Here is a 20116-nt window from a genome sequence, read left to right on the forward strand (position 1 = left end):
TCTAAAACCAAACAGGCCTAATATAAAAAAAAAAAATAAGTCCCTAAAGTCTGGATGTTAACATAAGATGTTCTATAAATCTAACAAGAAAAAACAGCACACAATTAAAAATAATATGATGTTCTTTCGTTAAAATTTAAAAAAAATATATAAATATAAACCTACTGTACAGCAAGTCACTACTTCTGTATCAATTTCTTTATCAGCTCACCTGGAGTTGCTGATTGTCTGGATATTTTTCACACTGTGGTATTTCATTATTTACTTTAAAGTGAGGTATTTCACACCCACAAAGAATAATTTATACATATAATATTAACTATCAACTTATTTTTTGCTCATGGCAGCCTCAATGTCCATTTGTGACTTTAGTTTCTAGGTCATAGGTGCTGAGAAGTACACAGCTGTGAGATACCGTGTTCCATTCATCCATTTCTCCTGCTTATCCAGCCACAAATATCTAAATATAGAGGTTATATTTACCTCTATAACCTGACCAAACACATGCACACAAATTTCTGAGAACACAAGCTAACTTTTTATTTCATGTTTTTTTTTAAACCAAAATCTAAGTGTATAAGTGTGTTTTGGTACATTGGAAAGCCACATGAGTACAATATACATATTATTAGGATTTTTTCTATTTAAGTGCATGATTTATATCAAGATTTTAAAAAGAAAGCTATTCCTATGTTAATCTGGTCTCCAGCCCAATGACCCACCAAAGAGATTGGCTCCTCGCTAACCAATAGGATTGCCCAGAGAGCTGGGCAGCTCTCTCTGTGGATATAAATGAGAGCTCCAGGTGAAGTCCTCTCATCTAAAGGATCACTCAGCAATCATGAGGTCTCTGGTCTTTGTTCTGCTCATTGGAGCTGCTTGTGAGTGTGAAGTTTTAAGGCTTTTCTCAGATCACACCTTTATTCCCCATAGCTTTATTATCTCAAATTTCATATGTTTCTGTGGCCAATCAAATAGGTTTGATTTATGCATTTGACTGGAAATCAAACAGCATAGATGTTTCCCTCCTGATGTAAAAGTGTAGGAGTAAACAGTTTGTTTACACTTGTGTTTTCAGTTGCCCTGGATGACGACAAGATCGTCGGAGGGTTTGAGTGCACACCTTACTCTGAGCCCCATCAGGTGTCTCTGAACTCTGGCTACCACTTCTGTGGTGGCTCCCTGATCAATCAGAACTGGATTGTGTCTGCTGCTCACTGCTACAAATCGTAAGTATATTTCAGTAAGATTTTAAATCTTATTTAAGTGAGTGATCCACAATTAATATTTGTTGGTAGTTTCTGAGTGTTTGAATCTATTCTTTCTGTTTTTCAAATGTTTTCAGTCGTATCCAGGTGCGTCTGGGAGAGCACGACATTTCGGTCAATGAGGGAACTGAGCAGTTCATCGACTCCTCCCGTGTCATCCGCCATCCACAGTATGATTCCTGGAATATTGACAATGACATCATGCTGATCCAGCTGAGCCAGCCTGCCTCCCTCAACAGTTATGTGCAGCCTGTGGCTCTGCCCAGGAGCTGTGCTCCCGCTGGCACCATGTGCACAGTCTCTGGATGGGGCAACACCATGAGCTCTAGTGAGTAACTTCTGCACGTTAGCAGTTTAAAGTTAAAAATGTTTCATGACATTTGGTTCCATCAGCATGAATCGTTGTTCATCCATACTCTGTTTCAAACATTGCAGCTGCTGATCAGGACAGGCTGCAGTGCCTGAACATCCCCATCCTGTCCTACAGTGACTGTAATAACTCCTACCCTGGCATGATCACTGACTCCATGTTCTGCGCTGGATACCTGGAGGGAGGCAAGGACTCTTGCCAGGTATGTAATAAGTCAAACCTGCAACTGTCCCCTTCTCGAATAGTAAAGCTTTCTTAAAATGCCACAAGCATGGATGTATCCCACAATGACAACAACACATTTAATTTATATTTAATTAGATTTAAATAATTATTTCTTGACATCCATCTTTGTTTTCTTTACTTTTATTTTCAGGGTGACTCTGGTGGTCCTGTTGTGTGCAACGGTGAGCTGCAGGGTATTGTGTCCTGGGGCTACGGATGTGCTGAGAGGGACCACCCTGGTGTCTATACCAAGGTAAAGCTAAATAAGTTTCATGAATGTAAACAGCTCTCTTAAACTAAGTTCTCATTGTAGAACGTTCATCATCCCATCATCCTCTTTTTAATAACAAACCTTGATCTGTTTCCATTCACAGGTCTGCATCTTCAATGACTGGATTCAGCAAACCATGGCCAGCTATTAAGTCTGATCCTTCAACTTCTTTCCGACTCTGCTGCAATTCTTCTATCATTTTAACTCCATTGTTGTTGTCGAGTTCTAAACAACTTGCAGTCAGAAGCCACCTAAATCAATAAAGTTATTCACCTTGACTTCCATTTTTTTTTACCTTCTGTTTTCCTACAAAACTGTTTTTTTTGATATTTAAAATAGTAAAACAAACATTTTACAATCATATCCTGGAATTTAGGAAGTAGGAGAAAGGCAGTTACTTTGTACATAAATCATCTGAACTGCTGTTACCACTGTCGCAAGACATCATCATCAGTCACTCTTACTGTGTAACTTTACACGTGGCCAGAGTTCAGAATTAAGACAGAAACCAGCTGTAGTGCATGTACATTCTAGCGAGCACTGCACAGTAATTTATAACAATAACATCTTATTTACAACAGTAAACCTACTATTAAACATATTCCTAATACCTAAACAGCACCTTTTCAAAGCTAGGTTAAGAAACTTTATGCAAAAGTATCCCTGCATTAATTCAATTATTATCTGCTGAAGTAATTATCCATGTGAGGGATAAATCAATATAATCCCTAACCCTATGGTGTCAGAATGTGTGATTTCTGGCTTTTAAAAAATGTTTCCACTGTACTTTATTTGGACATCACACAGTACACGACATGATTATAAGTCAAAAAGAAATATATATAGTCATTCTGCCTGTTTTCTAGATAACTTTGATGTATTTTTTTTTCAGGATATATTTTCATCTTTAAAATGATAACAAATTATTTTAGTAAGAACCTTTAAAAAAAAACTAAATTATGTTTGCAAACATAATTTTTGACCCCTATGAAAAGGCCATCGAGGGAACAGTTCACCCTGCCCGGGATAGGGTTACCGGGGCCCCGCCATGGGGCCAGCCCCGGGGAGGGTGTCTGAGGGCGAGCGTCTGGTGGCCGGGCCCTAGTCCATGGGGCCTGGCCGGGCACAGCTCGAAAGAGGGACATGGGCCCATCTTCCTGCTGGCTCACCACCCGCAGGAGGCACTGTAGGGGTTGGGTACAATGTGAGTCGGGCGGCGGCCAGGAGCGGAGGCCCTGGCGGACCGATCCCCGGCTACCAAGACTGGCAATTGGGACATGGGATGTGACCTCTCTGGTGGGGAAGAAGCCTGACCTAGTGCGTGAGGTTGAGAGGTACCCGCTCGATATAGTCGGGCTCACCTCAACGCATGGCCTGGGCTCTGGAACCAGTCTCCTGGAGAGGGGCTGGACTCTGTCTCAGTCTGGAGTTGCCCCTGGTGAGAGGCGTTGGGCTGGGGTGGATATGTTGTTATCCCCTTGGCTTGCTGCTAGTATATTGGGGTTTCTCCCAGTGGACGAGAGGGTTTGTTCCCTTCGCCTTAGGGTCAGGGAATGGGTCCAGACTGTGGTCTGTGCTTGTGTGCCGAGCGGCAGTTCAGAGTACCCAGCTTTCTTGTAGTCCCTGAGTGGGGCCTCCTGGGGACTCTTTTGTCCTACTGGGAGACTTCAGTGCTCATGTGGGTAATGACAGCAAGACCTGGAAGGGCGTGACTGGGAGGAACGGCCTCCCGGATCTGATCCCGAGCAGTGTCTTATTATTGGACTTCTGTGCAAACCACAGTTTGGCCATAACGAACACCTTGTTCGAACATAAGAGTGTCCATAAGTACCAACTTCCCCCTTAGTGTGTTTGTTGGGCAGCTTAGATAATGTCACTTCAGAAAAGAATATCGCCCATATGGTTTTCACTGCCCTATGCATAGCCAAGAAAACAGTCCTCATGAACTGGAAAAATAAAAATAATCTTAATTCTAACCAATATAGAAATTATCTATTAGATTACATTAGTCTTGATACAGCCTCTGCCACCACATCAGATCAATTGCTCTGGGCTCCTTTGATCAGCTCCATCACCTAGTGGGGGTGGGGGGTCATAGTTTGGTCCCGCCTTCACTGTTGTGATTGGTGTGGGGGTAGGGACAGGCTTAGGGCGTCGGGGGGTTCCCCGGAGGCATCTTCCTTGGGGGGCTCAACCCGGGGTAGCGGTCATGTCCGGTTAGGGGCTCTGTTGGCTCTCCGGTGACTGTTTCCTCGCGGCTGCGTGCAGCGGGGCTAGGGGAGGGTCTGTGCTGACGGACGTGGGTTACTGACCTGGTAGCCTGGCTGCCCCTGGGTGGGTCCGGGATGGGCGTGAGGTTCTGGGGGCGCTTCGTCTCTGGGCTGGGACCCGGACCGGGCCTCGGGGGCTTGGGTCCTGGTTGGTGTGTTGCCGGGGTTGTGGGCGGGTGGGTGCATGGGGGCCCAGCCCTGGAGCAGGGTGCCGCCGGTGCGTCGAGCCACCTGGGGGGCTCTTCAACTGGTGGGGGAGATTGTCACATCTTGCAGGAGCTTTCCTCTCCTCAGGAGCTGCCTCTGCAGGAGGGGGAGATACAGGAGAGGTGGAGGAAGATCTCAGCCTGGGTGTTTATTGTCTTATGTAGTCTGGAAGATGAGTGGATGGTGGGGTGGGTGCAGTTTTCTCTGTGGTGGGGTTGGGTGGACTGTCCCGGGCTCTGTGGGGCCGGGCGGCGCTGCTGCACTGGGCCCGGTCTGGATGGGCCTGGGCCCCCTTTCCCTGGCGGGTCGCGGAGTATGGGGGTGCCTACTGGGGACAGCGGGGCAGCTGGCCCCAGGGAGGGGTCACTTGCCCCTCCCTTCCTTCCCTCCCCATCTCCAGCTGCCTCCCTCTTCCCGCTCCTCCACAACCACCCACACATGCAGGGCCTTGGAGTAGGGGTATGTCACCAGGGTGCAGAGGAGGCTACCCCCCCCTCTGTCCCCTTCTGGCTGCCTCTGCCTCAATTTTATCCCACAACTTAGACATTCACATTACTCACACTCTCATTACACATACATATAGGATCTTGGGGGTGGGCACGATACACGGAGTCCAAAGTACCATCAGGGTGTACACCCCACCCCTGGCATCATTGCCCACCTCTCAATTTTAAATACACTTAGACATTGAGGGCTAGCAGGAGGGACCATGCGCTTACCTGCTGCTCTCTGGCAGGTAGCTCCAAGCCCTCCTGGGTTTTAAATGCACCTTAGAACACACATGCATCAACATTACAATGAGCGGGTGGAGGGAGGTTCGGAGTCTTCTCTCACCCCCATTCTCTGCGACCTGCTGGAGCAGGGGGGCTAGGACTAGGAGGAGGAGTTGGCCGTCCGACTGCGGTCTGGAGTGTGGAGCCTTCCTGCTGCTGCGGAGTCGGGGCGGTCTGCCTCCCCCCACCGCAGGGAAAAGGGAAACACCACCTGGGTCTGGGTGCAGTTCCCCCCTCCAGGGGCGGGGGCACCTAGACCCGGTTTGTAGAGTACGCTTGGGGAGTGTGATCGTGTGTACAACGTCTCTTTATGTCTGACTCCACGTTGGTTGAGTGTGGAGTAAGTGTATATGAGAGCATGAGGGGGGGAATGGATGTTTGTATCTGTGTGTGCCTGTATGTCTGTGTCTATATGTCAGGTTGGGTGTCAGGCGCCACCTCTCTGGGGACATCTCAGGCCCTCCAAGGTTTGGAGGCCTATCTCCCCCTACCACCACTTCCCCTGCCAGTGGCGGACCCCCTCAGACATCGGTGCGTTGGTGGTTCTTTGTGTCCGGGGATGGGCGTCCAGGTACACACCGGCTCACTCCTTGGCGGCTGCTTATCGGGGCCTGGAGCCTGGGGCTCGCTCGGGCCACTTCGGAGGTGGGGTGCCCCCGGCCTCTCGGCCTGGGGCTCGGTCACTCAGGCGCAGCTGGCTGCCGGCGGAGCTCACGGGCGCGTCACTGCAACTCCCCCTGGCTTCTGCTCCGCGGCTGCTGAGTGAGCCCTCATCTGGGACTCTCCTCAGCTCTTTCCGGGACAGTGGCGCAGCTGCCCCTCTGTTGGTCTTCCTTGGTCTCTTGTGTTCTGGGGGCCTCTGGATGTCTGGAGTTTTGATCTCCTCCACACCTGCTTCACGCCCTGGAGGACGGGGCTGTGGCCCCCCCACACCCTCTAGCAGATTATTACATGAAGGAACCTTTTAAAAAAACAAAAAACAAGCGCGTCCATGCTCACAGGTGTACACACGGGTGATCACACCCACAAACTACACCCTTTTTGGCTCCTACCTCAAAGCACACTGTGTTCTGTTGATCTTATGTGCTGCACAATAATGTTTAACATTTAGTATTTACTGTCATATTCCCATATATCATTGTGATGTTGTTTATTCTATTACTCTTGTTCTCTTCTGCTTGCTTTCTTTTTTCTTTCTCAGCAGGTGATCCAGGTGATTGATATATGCATTCTTTTTTCTCTGCCCGTTCTGTTGGTTTTTGTCTTTTGCCCTTCTCCCCCGTCCCTCTTCTCAGCTGTTTCTCTTTCCCTCTTTCTTTCTCCCCTTCTTTCCCCCAGTCAAGTCTGTCCCGTATTCAGTAAGTGAAAATAAAATAAACAATAAAAGGTGAATCAAATGGACCATTACGGCAAGGCTGGGATGGTCAGTTTGGTAAAGTAAATCCGTTGGGCATCTTTCTTTGCCTTTAGACAACAATTCTGATGGCAAAAGAGCCAAACGGGACAGGCCAAAAAAAAAAAAAATAAAGAACATGTTAACTTAAAAAAAAAAAAAAAAAAAAAAAAAGTGTGTCCATAAGTGCACGTGGCACCAGAACACTTTAGGCCATAGGTCGGTGATCGATTTTGTAATCGTATCACCAGACCTGAGGCCATATGTTTTGGACACTCGGGTAAAGAGAGGGGCTGAGCTGTCAACTGATCACCACCTGGTGGTGAGTTGGATCAGGTGGCGAGGGAGGACACTGGACAGACCTGGCTCACGTACAGTGAGGGTGTGCTGGGAACATCTAGCAGAGGTCCCGATCCGCAAGATCTTCAAAGCACACCTCCTGCAGAGCTTCAACAGCATTCCAAGGGAGACTGGAGACATTGAGTCCGAATGGACCATGTTCATCACCTCCATTGCCGAAGCCGCTGCACGGAGCTGCAGCCGCAAGGTAGTTGGTGCCTGTCGTGGTGGTAACCACGGGACCAAATGGTGGACACCTGAGGTGAGGGGAGCGACCAAGGTGAAGGAGTCCTACCGTTTAAAAGAAAAAAGCAAAACAAAAAACCCCCAAAAGAACAAAAAAAGAAAAGAAAAAATAGTTAAAGTAAAAAACCAAAGAGGCCTAAAATTAAAAAAGAAAGAATACTTTATACATATAATATTCACTGTCAACTTATTTTTTGGGTACCACTTTACAATAAGGCTCCCCTTATAGATGCTAATAAATAGTTTATAGCTATATTATTAATTAATTTGTAAATGCTTTATAAACCATTATTAATGGTTTATTATGCATTAGTTAAGGGTGAGAAAGAGGAAAAAAACTGACCGGTTTCTTGCCAAATAGTGAGCCAAATGTGTTCACCTATATATTTCATCTAGAGTTGCTATATTAAACATTTCAGACTAAGTTACTATCCTGTAAGCACAATCAGCATTTGTAAACATATTTTTTATCATATAAAATTGTACTTCAGAAATGCATTATAAATATCCACAACTATCAATCGGAGCTTTGTTGTAAAGTGTAAAGCATAAAACCATTTATTAATGAATAATAAATATTTATAAATGCCAAATGGGAGCCTTATTGTAAAGTGTAAAGCATGACACCATTTATTTATGACTAATAAACATTTATAAATGCCAAATGGGAGCCTTATTGTAAAGTGTAAAGCATAACACCATTTATTAATGACTACTAAACATTATAAATGACAAAAGAGAGTTTTGTTGTAAAGTTTAAAACATGTCAACATTTATTAAGGACTAATAAACATTTATAAATGCCAAATGGGAGCCTTATTGTAAAGTGTAAAGCATAACACCATTTATTAATCACTAATAAACATTTATAAATGACAAAAGATAGCTTTGTCGTAAAGTTTAAAACATGTCAACATTTATTAATCACTAATAAACATTTATAATTGCCAAAAGTGAGTCTTAAATGTATAATGTCACCATTTATAACACTTAGACCTAAATTACAATCAGTGCTTGAAATAACATTTAACTACTGTCAAAAATGGCAATGTATTGTAAGAGTAACACATGTAACATTAAATGTGTTTTTTAAAACACCAAACAGTCACCCACTCCAAAAAAAGTTCATGCCAGACTGGTTCAAACTGGAAATATTTTTTGTATGTCCTTAAATAAGCGTCTCAGTGGTCCATCAGGGTGTCGCGAACCAAGCCAAGATGACCACTCAAGAACCATCAGGTGTTCCTCCAGCAACTTCTCAGTGCGATTTCCTCTTAGTCTACGGACATGTCCTTTGATGGTCATCCAAGCCCTTTCGATATGCTGTGTATGACTGCCAGATTGAGGATCTACAAACCACCTGCTGTGATTTACAGTGTAATGTCTGTACCCTATGTTTGTCAAAACATTTTTCTAGGCTCTCCACTCATCACTGATAATGGCACTACCCAACTTAACATGCTGTCTGATCAGAGGAACAAGGTGGCGCCTTGATCGTTTTTCAACAAGTTTTAACACGAGCCTTCGCCTTTTGTCTTTAATTCCCATCATTCCAAATACCCATTTCTTCCTTTTCCATGCATTTCCAAAGCGTCCACGTGCATACTGAAAACAAAAAGAATAAAATTAAACAGAATTAAAATGAAAAAGAATAAAATTAAATATCTACAAAGAAACATTCAAAAAGATGGTTGCTTCTACTAATTTTTTTTTACTTATGGTAAAGGTTTCCATGTTTAGAGGACACAGTCAGATCTGCATTGATTCTAACAAACCTGTCTGAGAGTTTACCAACCTTTCGCTGATGACGGAGACAGCTTTCATCTATAACCACAAATTCTCTGTCACCACCAAGACGGTGTCCATTGTTTATTCTGTGTCTTTTAATTGCACGTATACAAACATGTCGAATGTGTCTTGCCATGCTACTTAGTGTTCTGGAGCTGCCAGCCACTTCATCTGAGCACTGTAACAAAAAATAATTTCCCCCAGGGATCAATAAAGTATTCTGATTCTGATTCTGATCATCGATCATATCTACTTGTCTGAGCCTGAGCCCTTGTGAAAATCTGTGATAGAAATTGAGGCAATTATTACTTACTGAGGCCCTAATTTTATTTCACAAGTCTCGTATTGGTGTTCAATTATGAAAGGTGCATTGCTATTAATGTCTACATCTACATATACCTGTAAATGAACTTCATCCAACTGAAAAGAGATGTTTTTGATTTCTCAAAGAGGGAGCCAGTTCTAATTGTTCTGGAAACTCTCCTATGACTTGCTCTTTTGCAACACCTGAGAACATATCAATGAGTTAAGTAAAGAAATGGACCCTTAAACAAGAGCATTAATTGAAAAGATAATCACAAAATTAAGTATGAAGAAAATAATAATGAAAAGAGGTTAATGCTCCCTCTTGCATTGATAACCGAAATATTTTGTTATATTTACTACATGCACTACATTATCATGCATTATACATACCACATATATTGGTCTTTCTTCACCACGGAAATCATTTTCATCTTATGGTGACAAACAGGACATCTAAGCTTCTTTTTTAGCAGGTGTTTCTTCTGCAGCCATTTAATGAGCCTTAGTGCCTTATATTTAGTTTGTTTTCCTTCTATTCTGGCGCGCAATCTCATTCCCAAAGACATTCTGGTGGAAAAAAATGAGTAATTTATTTTATTATCACCTCGAAACACCGTAAAATACTCTATGGGAGTCTAGTGCAAATCGGTTCAGAGTTAAAGAACTTCACATGCTATATAAAACAAGCCCTATAATCAAAAATAGTCCCACGCAAAAAAGAGGATTGTCTCACCTGTTATAATGTATCTCCGACTTTGTTATGTAGATCTAACCCGCTGGATTCATGCTAAAAAAATATGTTCTGCTGCCAAAGGGAGGGAAAACAAATTTAATTTAAACGCAGAGGAGCTTATACAACCATCCAATCACAGTTAACTTTATTAAGGAAAGCCCCTCCTCTCAGAGCGCGACAGGCAGTGGAGCGCTCTGGAAGGTCAAGCCAAAGGGGCACGAACAGACACACTGAAGGCGCTCGTTCAAGTTGCTGCGCCATGGATGGAGCAGAAGATAAAAATTTGTGTGCGTCTGCGACTTACACAGTTAGCACACGTTCGAAGAGATACAAAAAGCAGAGACTGGATGATCTAGATTGCACTAAGCCAACGACGTCAGCAGTTAGACATGAAGGTGAGTATAATGCTAGCTAGCTAGCTACCGAGCCATTTGGCTGCTAGCTACAGTGGCTAACTAACATCACATAACATGTGAATAGCTCTATTACTATTGGTTATTCCAAACGATTGATATCACTTAGTTGTATATTTTTAGTTTTGTTTATGTGCATCATTAAATTTATATTAAACACCCTGGTAAGGCAGTACACATAAGAATTATTTGCCTTGTTTTAGAAATGTCTGAACCACCACATGTGTATATAACATAATTTTTGCAAAGTGGCTTTTTATAAATTCAAGTTGTAACCGTTTTTAATCAATATTTTATTTGAGTTTCCCAAGTTTAGATTATAAATTATTTTAGTATTGTAATTTAATAATTGTTTGTTCTTTAGATTCTTCTTCTAATCCTGCCCCTACTGCAACTGCCCTTCTTAACAAGGAGCGAGAGAAACTGACTTTTCTTAAGGAGGAACTGGAGCGCGACACCCTGATGGACCACTGGGACGCTTATTTAAGGACATACAAAAAATATTTCCAGTTTGAACCAGTCTGGCATGAACTTTTTTTGGAGTGGGTGACTGTTTGGTGTTTTAAAAAACACATTTAATGTTACATGTGTTACTCTTACAATACATTGCCATTTTTGACAGTAGTTAAATGTTATTTCAAGCACTGATTGTAATTTAGGTCTAAGTGTTATAAATGGTGACATTATACATTTAAGACTCACTTTTGTCATTTATAAATGTTTATTAGTGATTAATAAATGGTGTTATGCTTTACACTTTACAATAAGGCTCCCATTTGGCATTTATAAATGTTTATTAGTCCTTAATAAATGTTGACATGTTTTAAACTTTACAACAAAACTCTCTTTTGTCATTTATGTTTAGTAGTCATTAATAAATGGTGTTATGCTTTACACTTTACAATAAGGCTCCCATTTGGCATTTATAAATGTTTATTAGTCATAAATAAATGGTGTCATGCTTTACACTTTACAATAAGGCTCCCATTTGGCATTTATAAATATTTATTATTCATTAATAAATGGTTTTATGCTTTACACTTTACAACAAAGCTCCGATTGATAGTTGTGGATATTTATAATGCATTTCTGAAGTACAATTTTATATGATAAAAAATATGTTTACAAATGCTGATTGTGCTTACAGGATAGTAACTTAGTCTGAAATGTTTAATATAGCAACTCTAGATGAAATATATAGGTGAACACATTTGGCTCACTATTTGGCAAGAAACCGGTCAGTTTTTTTCCTCTTTCTCACCCTTAACTAATGCATAATAAACCATTAATAATGGTTTATAAAGCATTTACAAATTAATTAATAATATAGCTATAAACTATTTATTAGCATCTATAAGGGGAGCCTTATTGTAAAGTGGTACCATTTTTTGCTCATGGCAGCCTCAATGTCCATTTGTGACTTTAGTTTCTAGGTCATAGGTGCTGAGAAGTACACAGCTGTGAGATACCGTCCTCTATTCATCCATTTCTCCTGCTTATCCAGTCACAAATATCTAAATATAGAGGTTATATTTACCTCTATAACCTGACCAAACACATGCACACTAATTTCTGAGAACATGAGCTAACTTTTTATTTCATGTTTTTTTTAAAAACCAAAATCTAAGTGTATAAGTGTTTTGGTACATTGGAAAGCCACACGAGTACAATATACATATTATTAGGATTTTCTCAGATAAAACTGAAATGCTAGAATGCTCTCCAGTTATTAGTTATTAAAATTACCAGTTATTATTGTCATAATATATTGACTGGATTGAAACAATTGATATCAAACAGTAATATATTACTCCAAGTAAATGAACAATTATATGTTAAACTATATCAAATTAAAGTTTTCCTGATATTATAAAACAAAACAATACAATAGTTTACCAGGGGCAGGGATAGCTCAGTAGGTAGAGTGGTGGCCTCATGATCGTGAGGTTAGGGTTCGAATCCACTGAATCGCTACCCTGACGTACACCTGAGCAAGGTACTGTCCCTACACACTGCTCCCTGGGTGCCCAATGGCTGCCCGCTGCCTCACTGATGAATGGGTTAAATGCGAAGAGTAATTTCCCCACGGGGATCAATAAAGTATACGTTATTGTTATTATTATTATTAATTAAAATATAGACTGATATAGTTATACTAAAGAATAATGTATTTATGTACATAATTTATAGCAAGATTTTAAAAAGAAAGCCATTCCAATGTAAATCTGGTCTCCAACCCAACGACCCACCAAAGAGATTGGCTCCTCACTGACCAATAGCATTGCTCAGAGAGTTGGGCAGCTCTCTCTGTGGATATAAATGAGAGCTCCAGGTGAAGTCCTCTCATCTAAAGGATCACTCAGCAATCATGAGGTCTCTGGTCTTTGTTCTGCTCATTGGAGCTGCTTGTGAGTGTGAAGTTTTAAGGCTTTTCTCAGATCACACCTTTATTCACCATAGCTTTATTATCTCAAATTTCATATGTTTCTGTGGCCAATCAAATAGGTTTGATTTATGCATTTGACTGGAAATCAAACAGCATAGATGTTTCCCTCCTGATGTAAAAGTGTAGGAGTAAACAGTTTGTTTACACTTGTGTTTTCAGTTGCCCTGGAAGAGGACAAGATCGTCGGAGGGTTTGAGTGCAGACCTTACTCTGAGCCCCATCAGGTGTCTCTCAACATTGGCTACCACACCTGTGGTGGCTCCCTGATCAATCAGAACTGGATTGTGTCGGCTGCTCACTGCTACAAATCGTAAGTATATTTCAGTAAGATTTTAAATCTTATTTAAGTGAGTGATCCACAATTAATATTTGTTGGTAGTTTCTGAGTGTTTGAATCAGAGGTGGGACCAAGTCATTGTTTTGCAAGTCTCAAGTAAGTCTCAAGTCTTTATCCTCAAGTCTCAAGTCAAGTCTCAAGTAATGTCAGGCAAGTCAGAGTCGAGTCTCAAGTCACTGGTGTAAAAGTCTGAGTCAAGTCACAAGTCTGAAACTTTGAATTTCAAGTCCTTTCGAGTCTTTAAAAAAAAAAAAACAACGAAAAAATAATGTTGCAGTTATATGCTAAATGTAAATATTAGACCATGTAATTTTAAAATCTGTGTTTTTCTCAACACATGACAAAATAGTGAACTTAGAAAATATACACAAATTGTGAAATTGCACCTCTATAAAATGCAGCTCAATTAAACCTAGCTCCAATAATAATTTTCACCAACAGTTCTGAGATAAGCTGCATGTTATTCTTGGATGCGGTTGTAGGACCAGCTTTAAAATCGCATGACAAAAATATACACATTAAAAAAAAACTGTATCACCAACGTAGCCTGGACAACATTTGCTAGTTAGATGAAGTCAGCTATCTCATCTTAGCATATTTATATGCATATTTATAATCATACGGTTCTTGGAGTGAGTGCATACACTCATGAAGTTTAGTAACTTCAGGTCACTGCAACAAGCCCAGGTACAGTTTACCGACGGATGGGTGCAGGACCTTGAAATGCACCGTGTAGAACGAAAGACCATCGTACGTATCATAAGTTTACCAGTCTCACAAATCGTCGTCATAAATATACATTCCTTAACCGTTTATTAATAGGACCTTTGAGCTCAACGGTAATTAATTAGTAGTGGAAATAATTTCTGGTAGCATCACAGAAATGTAGCAGTGACAACAATATTGTATGCTGTAATCGTACTGGGCAATTAGTGATACAAAAAACCTGTTTTATCCTGTGAATAAAAGTATATGTTTTTGTCAATGTACCATAATAACAGAAGCGAAACGCAATATTGTGTCAGGACAATTCACTATTTATGCACAATAAATAAAGGAGCATAGCGCGACAATTTCTGTTCAGCGCCAGACTTGCTTGTAACCTATATCACCAATTATGTTATGAAAATGACGTATTAACTACTAAAAAACCACTGACCTTCGTGTAAATGCTTGGAGCAGACTAACCTGTGAGCTGGAGTGTTCTGGGATGTTATATTTGATCTTTGAATGGCTGCAATCCAGGCCATCCGTCGCGTCTTTGTTACTTCGGAAACATGGCTTGAACAATTTCTCTTCAACGACGTAATCCGATAACAACCGATCTCTTTACCCGTCGGCTTCCCGTGGCTGTCATGCGACCGGCTATTGCAGTTAATAATACAACAGCTTCTTGACATTTTTGTGTTTCTTTTTATCGCTGTATAACTGATTTTAATTGAAAGCCTGCGTGCGCTAGTACCGCTTGCCACGAGTTCCCAGAATCCTTTGCGGTTCTACCCGTGAATGACGTCACATTTTCAATCTCTATATAATATGCATGTTAAATTTTATATTTGGGGTAAAATATCAAGTCTTTTCAAGTAAACCGGTTCAAGTCCAATTCAAGTCCCAGGTCATTGGTGTAAAAGTCCAAGTCAAGTCACAAGTCTTAGAACATTTTTTCAAGTCAAGTCTAAAGTCATAAAATTAATGACTCGAGTCTGACTCGAGTCCAAGTCATGTGACTCGAGTCCACACCTCTGGTTTGAATCTATTTGAAGGAAACTGTTTCCAGGGCCTACTCCGTGGATCGGCTTCCTCCGAGGCGTGGACGTCTATCAGCAGAGAATGTACCTTCACCTATCAGCAGAGAATGTCCCTTAGTCTGTAACACAGTCAAATATATTCTCAAGTAATATTCAAGCATGCCATTCAGCGTGTTAGTACGAGCAGCTCGGGAGCAGCTTGGGAGAACAAGAAAACAGAGACTGCTTTAGATTGTCTTCCCAAAGTGACTCAACTTTATTCACAAGTACAACAGTTTATATAGAGGGTAAAATTCATGAGACAGCAGATTTATCAGTTTAAACCAGTACAGAACAAGATAAGGCAGCGTCTTCCTGCCCTTGGGTGAAGAAGCATCCTTTGTGTAGTGTATCAGTTCAGCTACAATTGTGATTATCTCAGCGACATATTTTCAAGGCACAAAACGAAGAGTTCTTTCATTAGTGAAATCTGAAACAAATCATTTGGCCTTCAACAGGCGTCTAAAAGATTAAGAAACTAATGTAGCTGAGGGAGTGATCTCTGTGGTATTTCAACCTTGTTGAATGACAGAGTTTTCCTGTATAATGTCACTATAAAACAATATCCAGTAAATGCTCCCATGGTACTAAAATACCTAACACTATTCTTTCTGTTTTTCAAATGTTTTCAGTCGTATCCAGGTGCGTCTGGGAGAGCACGACATTTCGGTCAATGAGGGAACTGAGCAGTTCATCGACTCCTCCCGTGTCATCCGCCATCCAGATTATAATTCCAGGACCATTGACAATGACATCATGCTGATCCAGCTGAGCCAGCCTGCCTCCCTCAACAGTTATGTGCAGCCTGTGGCTCTGCCCAGGAGCTGTGCTCCTGCTGGCACCATGTGCACAGTCTCTGGATGGGGCAACACCATGAGCTCTAGTGAGTAACTTCTGCACGTTAGCAGTTTAAAGTTAAAAATGTTTCATGACATTTGGTTCCATCAGCATGAATCGTTGTTCATCCATACTCTGTTTCAAACATTGCAGCTGCTGATCAGGACAGGCTGCAGTGCCTGAACATCCCCATCCTGTCCTACAGTGACTGTAATAACTCCTACCCTGGCATGATCACTGACTCCATGTTCTGCGCTGGATACCTGGAGGGAGGCAAGGACTCTTGCCAGGTATGTAATAAGTCAAACCTGCAACTGTCCCCTTCTCGAATAGTAAAGCTTTCTTAAAATGCCACAAGAGTGGATGTATCCCACAATGACAACAACACATTTAATTTATGTTTAATTTGATTGAAATAATAATTTCTTGACATCCATCTTTGTTTTCTTTACTTTTATTTTCAGGGTGACTCTGGTGGTCCTGTTGTGTGCAAGGGTGAGCTGCAGGGTATTGTGTCCTGGGGCTATGGATGTGCTGAGAGGGACCACCCCGGTGTTTATACCAAGGTAAAGCTAAATAAGTTCTTGATTGTCAACAGCTATGTGAAAAAAAGTTCTCATTGTGGAACTTTCATCATTCCACCATCCTCTTTTTATTGGAGATTATGTATTGGAATTTCAGGAGCAGGAGTCCTCCAAATATGCTCCTTCCAGCTGTCATTTATATAGCTTCCCCCAGTTCTGCAAGCTGATCATTCTCATTTACGTGCCCCACCGTCCCTCCCTCCTTGTTTTCCATTCTTTAACTTCTTTACTTTTATTTAGTGCATGGGAATCTGCTAGGCCCGGGAGCCATCGCCAGTCCACTTCGAGGCCTTCCCCAAACCGCAGCTCAATTCATGTCAAAGCATTCACTTTTACCCACTAAAACACTCTCAAACCTAAAATGAGGACTTGGGCCCAGCTAGTGAAATAACAAACATTGATCTGTTTCCTTTCACAGGTCTGCATCTTCAATGACTGGATCGAGCAAACCATGGCGAGCTATTAAGTCTGATCCTTCAATCATCACCTTACTCCACTGAATTTAGTTTTTTACCAGTTTAACTCTACTCTGTTGTAGAGTTCTGGTGCAGTCAGTTTTCATGTAAATCAATAAAAACATACAGACTGAGTTTTGTTTGTTTTGCCATTTCTTTGCCATTTATATATTTGGCAACAAATATTTTAAAAAGGACTTTATGATCATCATCATATTTACAGTGTAGCAGGCAGTTCTTTACAGTACTGACCTTTAGAGAGTCAGTTTAGAGAGATACTAATGTTTACTATTGAGTTTCCTTTGATGCATTTTAGTTGTTTATTTAGTTAGTTTGATATTTAAAAGAAATTGGTCAAATTTGAATCCAAATTATTATTATTACATTATAATTACAACACCAAATCCACACTGGCATGTTGTGTAGTTTTGGACCCAAATTCATTTGAGGTAGACAGAAAAACAAAAAGCCGACCTTTTATTTGGTGATTTAAAAAGTCTAAAAGGACAGATACTGTTAGAGGCAGAACAGAAATCCAATAGCTTGCAGAAAAATTTAGAGGAAGAATAAATGGAAGAAAGGACCATGTAGTATAGGGAATGAGGCACAGTAGAAAACAATGACAAGACAAGCAGACAAACAGGAAGTCATAACACCCCCCCCCAAGGCAATACAAACAAAAAAACAATACACAAGACACTTACAGATACAAAAAACTGAGGAAGCAAGAATAATTCATTTCATTTCTTTCACACATGGTTCAACAGTGTTTCGAATCATTAACGTTACGACAAAAACCAAAATGAAAACGGTAACAGTAACTCAACTTGAAGCAGATAGGCTACAGCAGCAGGACAAAAAATACTAGGTGTCACACCGGGCAGCTATTATCAGGAACCCGAGGCTACAGTGCACTCTGGCTCACCATAACTGAACACAAGACTGTAAAAATGTTGCCTGTTCTGATGAGTCGATTTCTGCAGCAAAATTGAGATTTTGAAGTCAAAATTTGGCACAGACTACATGAAAGCATGGATCCATGCTGTCTTGTATTAGAGGTTTAACCTGGTGGTGGTGTAATGGTGTGGCACACTTTGAGCCCTTTAGTGCATTTGTTACCATTAAAATCAATCTAGTCTTAGCAAGATGTAACTAATGAAGTGGCTCGAATTTTAAACTTAGGAGTCCAGAGTCAAAAACATAACCAGTCAAATGGACCATGACAGTTGAAAGGTTTCTCCCTCTTCTTCGTAAACACACAGACGCATCTAAATGCTGATTTCACACTTTTTTCACACTTTTTTTTCACATTTTTAAAATTTGTTCTAAAACCCTCTCAGTATTTTAGTAAATATGCCAAGAACTTCATCTGCAATATAGAGTCAGATTCTCACACATCATTAAAGGATGAATGTTTGCTTTGGTTGTTGCACATTAATGATTCCATTTCATTTTCCTGCATTTGAATTGTGAATAAGTTAATTATAAATGAATATGCAAAATGATTTTTAAAAAGGACTTTGAATTTTACATTCTGCCATTAATTTACTAATCAGTCTTCGTCTCATATTCCATTTAATCTTCTCATGTCTGTCACACCACAATCCTGGAAAGAGCACTAATTTCTGTGAAGAGCGCATTAGAAATATTCCTGTACAACTGTCCACTGGTTTTGGAGTGATGGTTTGTCTGATCTGACACAATCATCAACTCAGGACAAGTGAATGATGGCTGTCTATTCTCTGCTTCTGCTGACCTTTCATAGACAAATTCTGTGTGTGTGTGTGGATGAATTGTGTCAAACAAGCCAGTTTAAAAAGTAGAGTTAACTACAGTGCTTGTTTTTTTAACCTTCAGGTCCTTTTCTTTTGATGCTTTTAGACCATCAATAAAAACCCTTTAATAGCAGCACACGTTGCCTCAGTTCTTTAAAAATTACAAATAATTAAAAAAAAAAGAAAACACTATATAGCTCTAAAATTTAGAGCTATATAGAGCAAATGCTCTAAAAGGAGTCGGGAACAACTCTGAACGTTCTGCTTTTGACCGAAACGATCTGTCAGGGGTCTGTGACCCAGAATTTATTGAGTTTATTTTGTATTTTTGATTTCTTATGTTATATATATATATATATATATATATATATATATATATATATATATATATATATATATATTGGAAATATGTTAAGTTGTTGTGTTATTAGTTAAGATTTATCCATCCATTCCCGCTTATCCTTTTTCAGGGTTGTGGAGGGTGCTGGAGCCTATCCCAGCTGTCATAGGGGGAGAGGCAGGGTACACCCTGGACAGGTCGCCAGTCTGTCGCAGGGCCAACACTCGCACTCACATTCACACCTATGGGCAATTTGGATTATCCAATTAACCTATCCCCACAAGACGCATGTCTTTGGACGGTGGGAGGAAGCCGGAGTACCCGGAGAGAACCCACGCAAACACGGGGAGAACATGCAAACTCCACACAGAAAGACCCTGGCCTGATGGTGGAATTGAACTCTTGAACCTTCGTGCTGTGCAGCTACAGTGCTAACCACCGTGCCACCGTGCTGTCCTTAGGATTAGTTAGGACGTAGTTGAGTTTTATTCTACTTTTTAATCTATGTTTCTTGATTTAAACGTTTTTTCCTGTCGTCTATGCAGTTTGTCTTGACGTCAGTGTTTTTCTTTCAGTTATGCCGGTGTGTTGGTGTCTCCCAGTGTTCCATGTTCTAATTGTCAAGCTTGTGTTGTCATGTCTACATCTCTCTTTGTTTCCTGTTTTTTGTTTTGTTTTTTGGTGGTGTTTCGATGTTCAAGGTGTTTCATTTTAATTTCACCTGTGGTGCCATGTTCATTTGTGTCAACTGTGCTTCCCCAGGTATTTCCACTTCCATAGCTGGACTGGCCATCGGGCATACCGGGCATTTTGTTTTTATGGACCGATCGTTTTATTTTTTTTTTATTTTTGGAAGGGTATAAATAATGAAAGGTGTTGGATTGGCCAATTGGTCATGATCGACTCTGGGCTGGACCAATTACAGCCGAGGAGGTCGGATGCACCCTCCCCCT

The 20116-nt window shown here is 41.0% G+C and overlaps 2 protein-coding genes and 1 pseudogene across 2 annotated transcripts; 2 read left to right on the top strand and 1 right to left on the bottom strand.

Annotated features, from left to right (window-relative positions):
* Positions 1–802: 802 nt before the first annotated feature.
* Positions 803–2412, top strand: LOC146659381 (trypsin-1). Its single transcript, XM_085423396.1, has 6 exons — positions 803–881; positions 1079–1229; positions 1346–1596; positions 1704–1840; positions 2015–2116; positions 2238–2412. Exons 1-6 carry the CDS (start codon positions 842–844, stop codon positions 2283–2285), a joined length of 729 nt encoding a protein of 242 aa, XP_085279522.1. The 5' UTR covers positions 803–841; the 3' UTR covers positions 2286–2412.
* Positions 2413–8035: 5623 nt separating this feature from the next.
* On the bottom strand, positions 8036–10326 carry LOC146659382 (uncharacterized; annotated as a pseudogene).
* A 2634-nt stretch (positions 10327–12960) lies between these two features.
* LOC146659383 (trypsin-1-like) lies at positions 12961–17176 on the top strand. The gene is made up of 6 exons (XM_085423395.1): positions 12961–13010; positions 13208–13358; positions 15805–16055; positions 16163–16299; positions 16474–16575; positions 17012–17176. The coding sequence occupies exons 1-6, from the start codon at positions 12971–12973 to the stop codon at positions 17057–17059; spliced, it is 729 nt and encodes a 242-aa protein (XP_085279521.1). The 5' UTR covers positions 12961–12970; the 3' UTR covers positions 17060–17176.
* Positions 17177–20116: the final 2940 nt, after the last annotated feature.

The sequence above is a fragment of the Rhamphochromis longiceps genome, linkage group LG11, assembly GCF_057381845.1.
Source record: "Rhamphochromis longiceps isolate RC_006_pf linkage group LG11, R_longiceps_female_GT1.1, whole genome shotgun sequence".
Classification (NCBI taxonomy): domain Eukaryota; kingdom Metazoa; phylum Chordata; class Actinopteri; order Cichliformes; family Cichlidae; genus Rhamphochromis; species Rhamphochromis longiceps.

Coding starts and splice junctions, on each gene's coding strand:
- LOC146659381 (XM_085423396.1), top strand. CDS start 842: ATGAGGTCTCTGGTCTTTGTTCTGCTCATTGGAGCTGCTT. Junction 1,597..1,703: donor GGGCAACACCATGAGCTCTA/GTGAGTAACTTC, acceptor CAAACATTGCAG/CTGCTGATCAGGACAGGCTG. Junction 1,841..2,014: donor GAGGCAAGGACTCTTGCCAG/GTATGTAATAAG, acceptor TTTTATTTTCAG/GGTGACTCTGGTGGTCCTGT.
- LOC146659383 (XM_085423395.1), top strand. CDS start 12,971: ATGAGGTCTCTGGTCTTTGTTCTGCTCATTGGAGCTGCTT. Junction 16,056..16,162: donor GGGCAACACCATGAGCTCTA/GTGAGTAACTTC, acceptor CAAACATTGCAG/CTGCTGATCAGGACAGGCTG. Junction 16,576..17,011: donor ACCCCGGTGTTTATACCAAG/GTAAAGCTAAAT, acceptor TTCCTTTCACAG/GTCTGCATCTTCAATGACTG.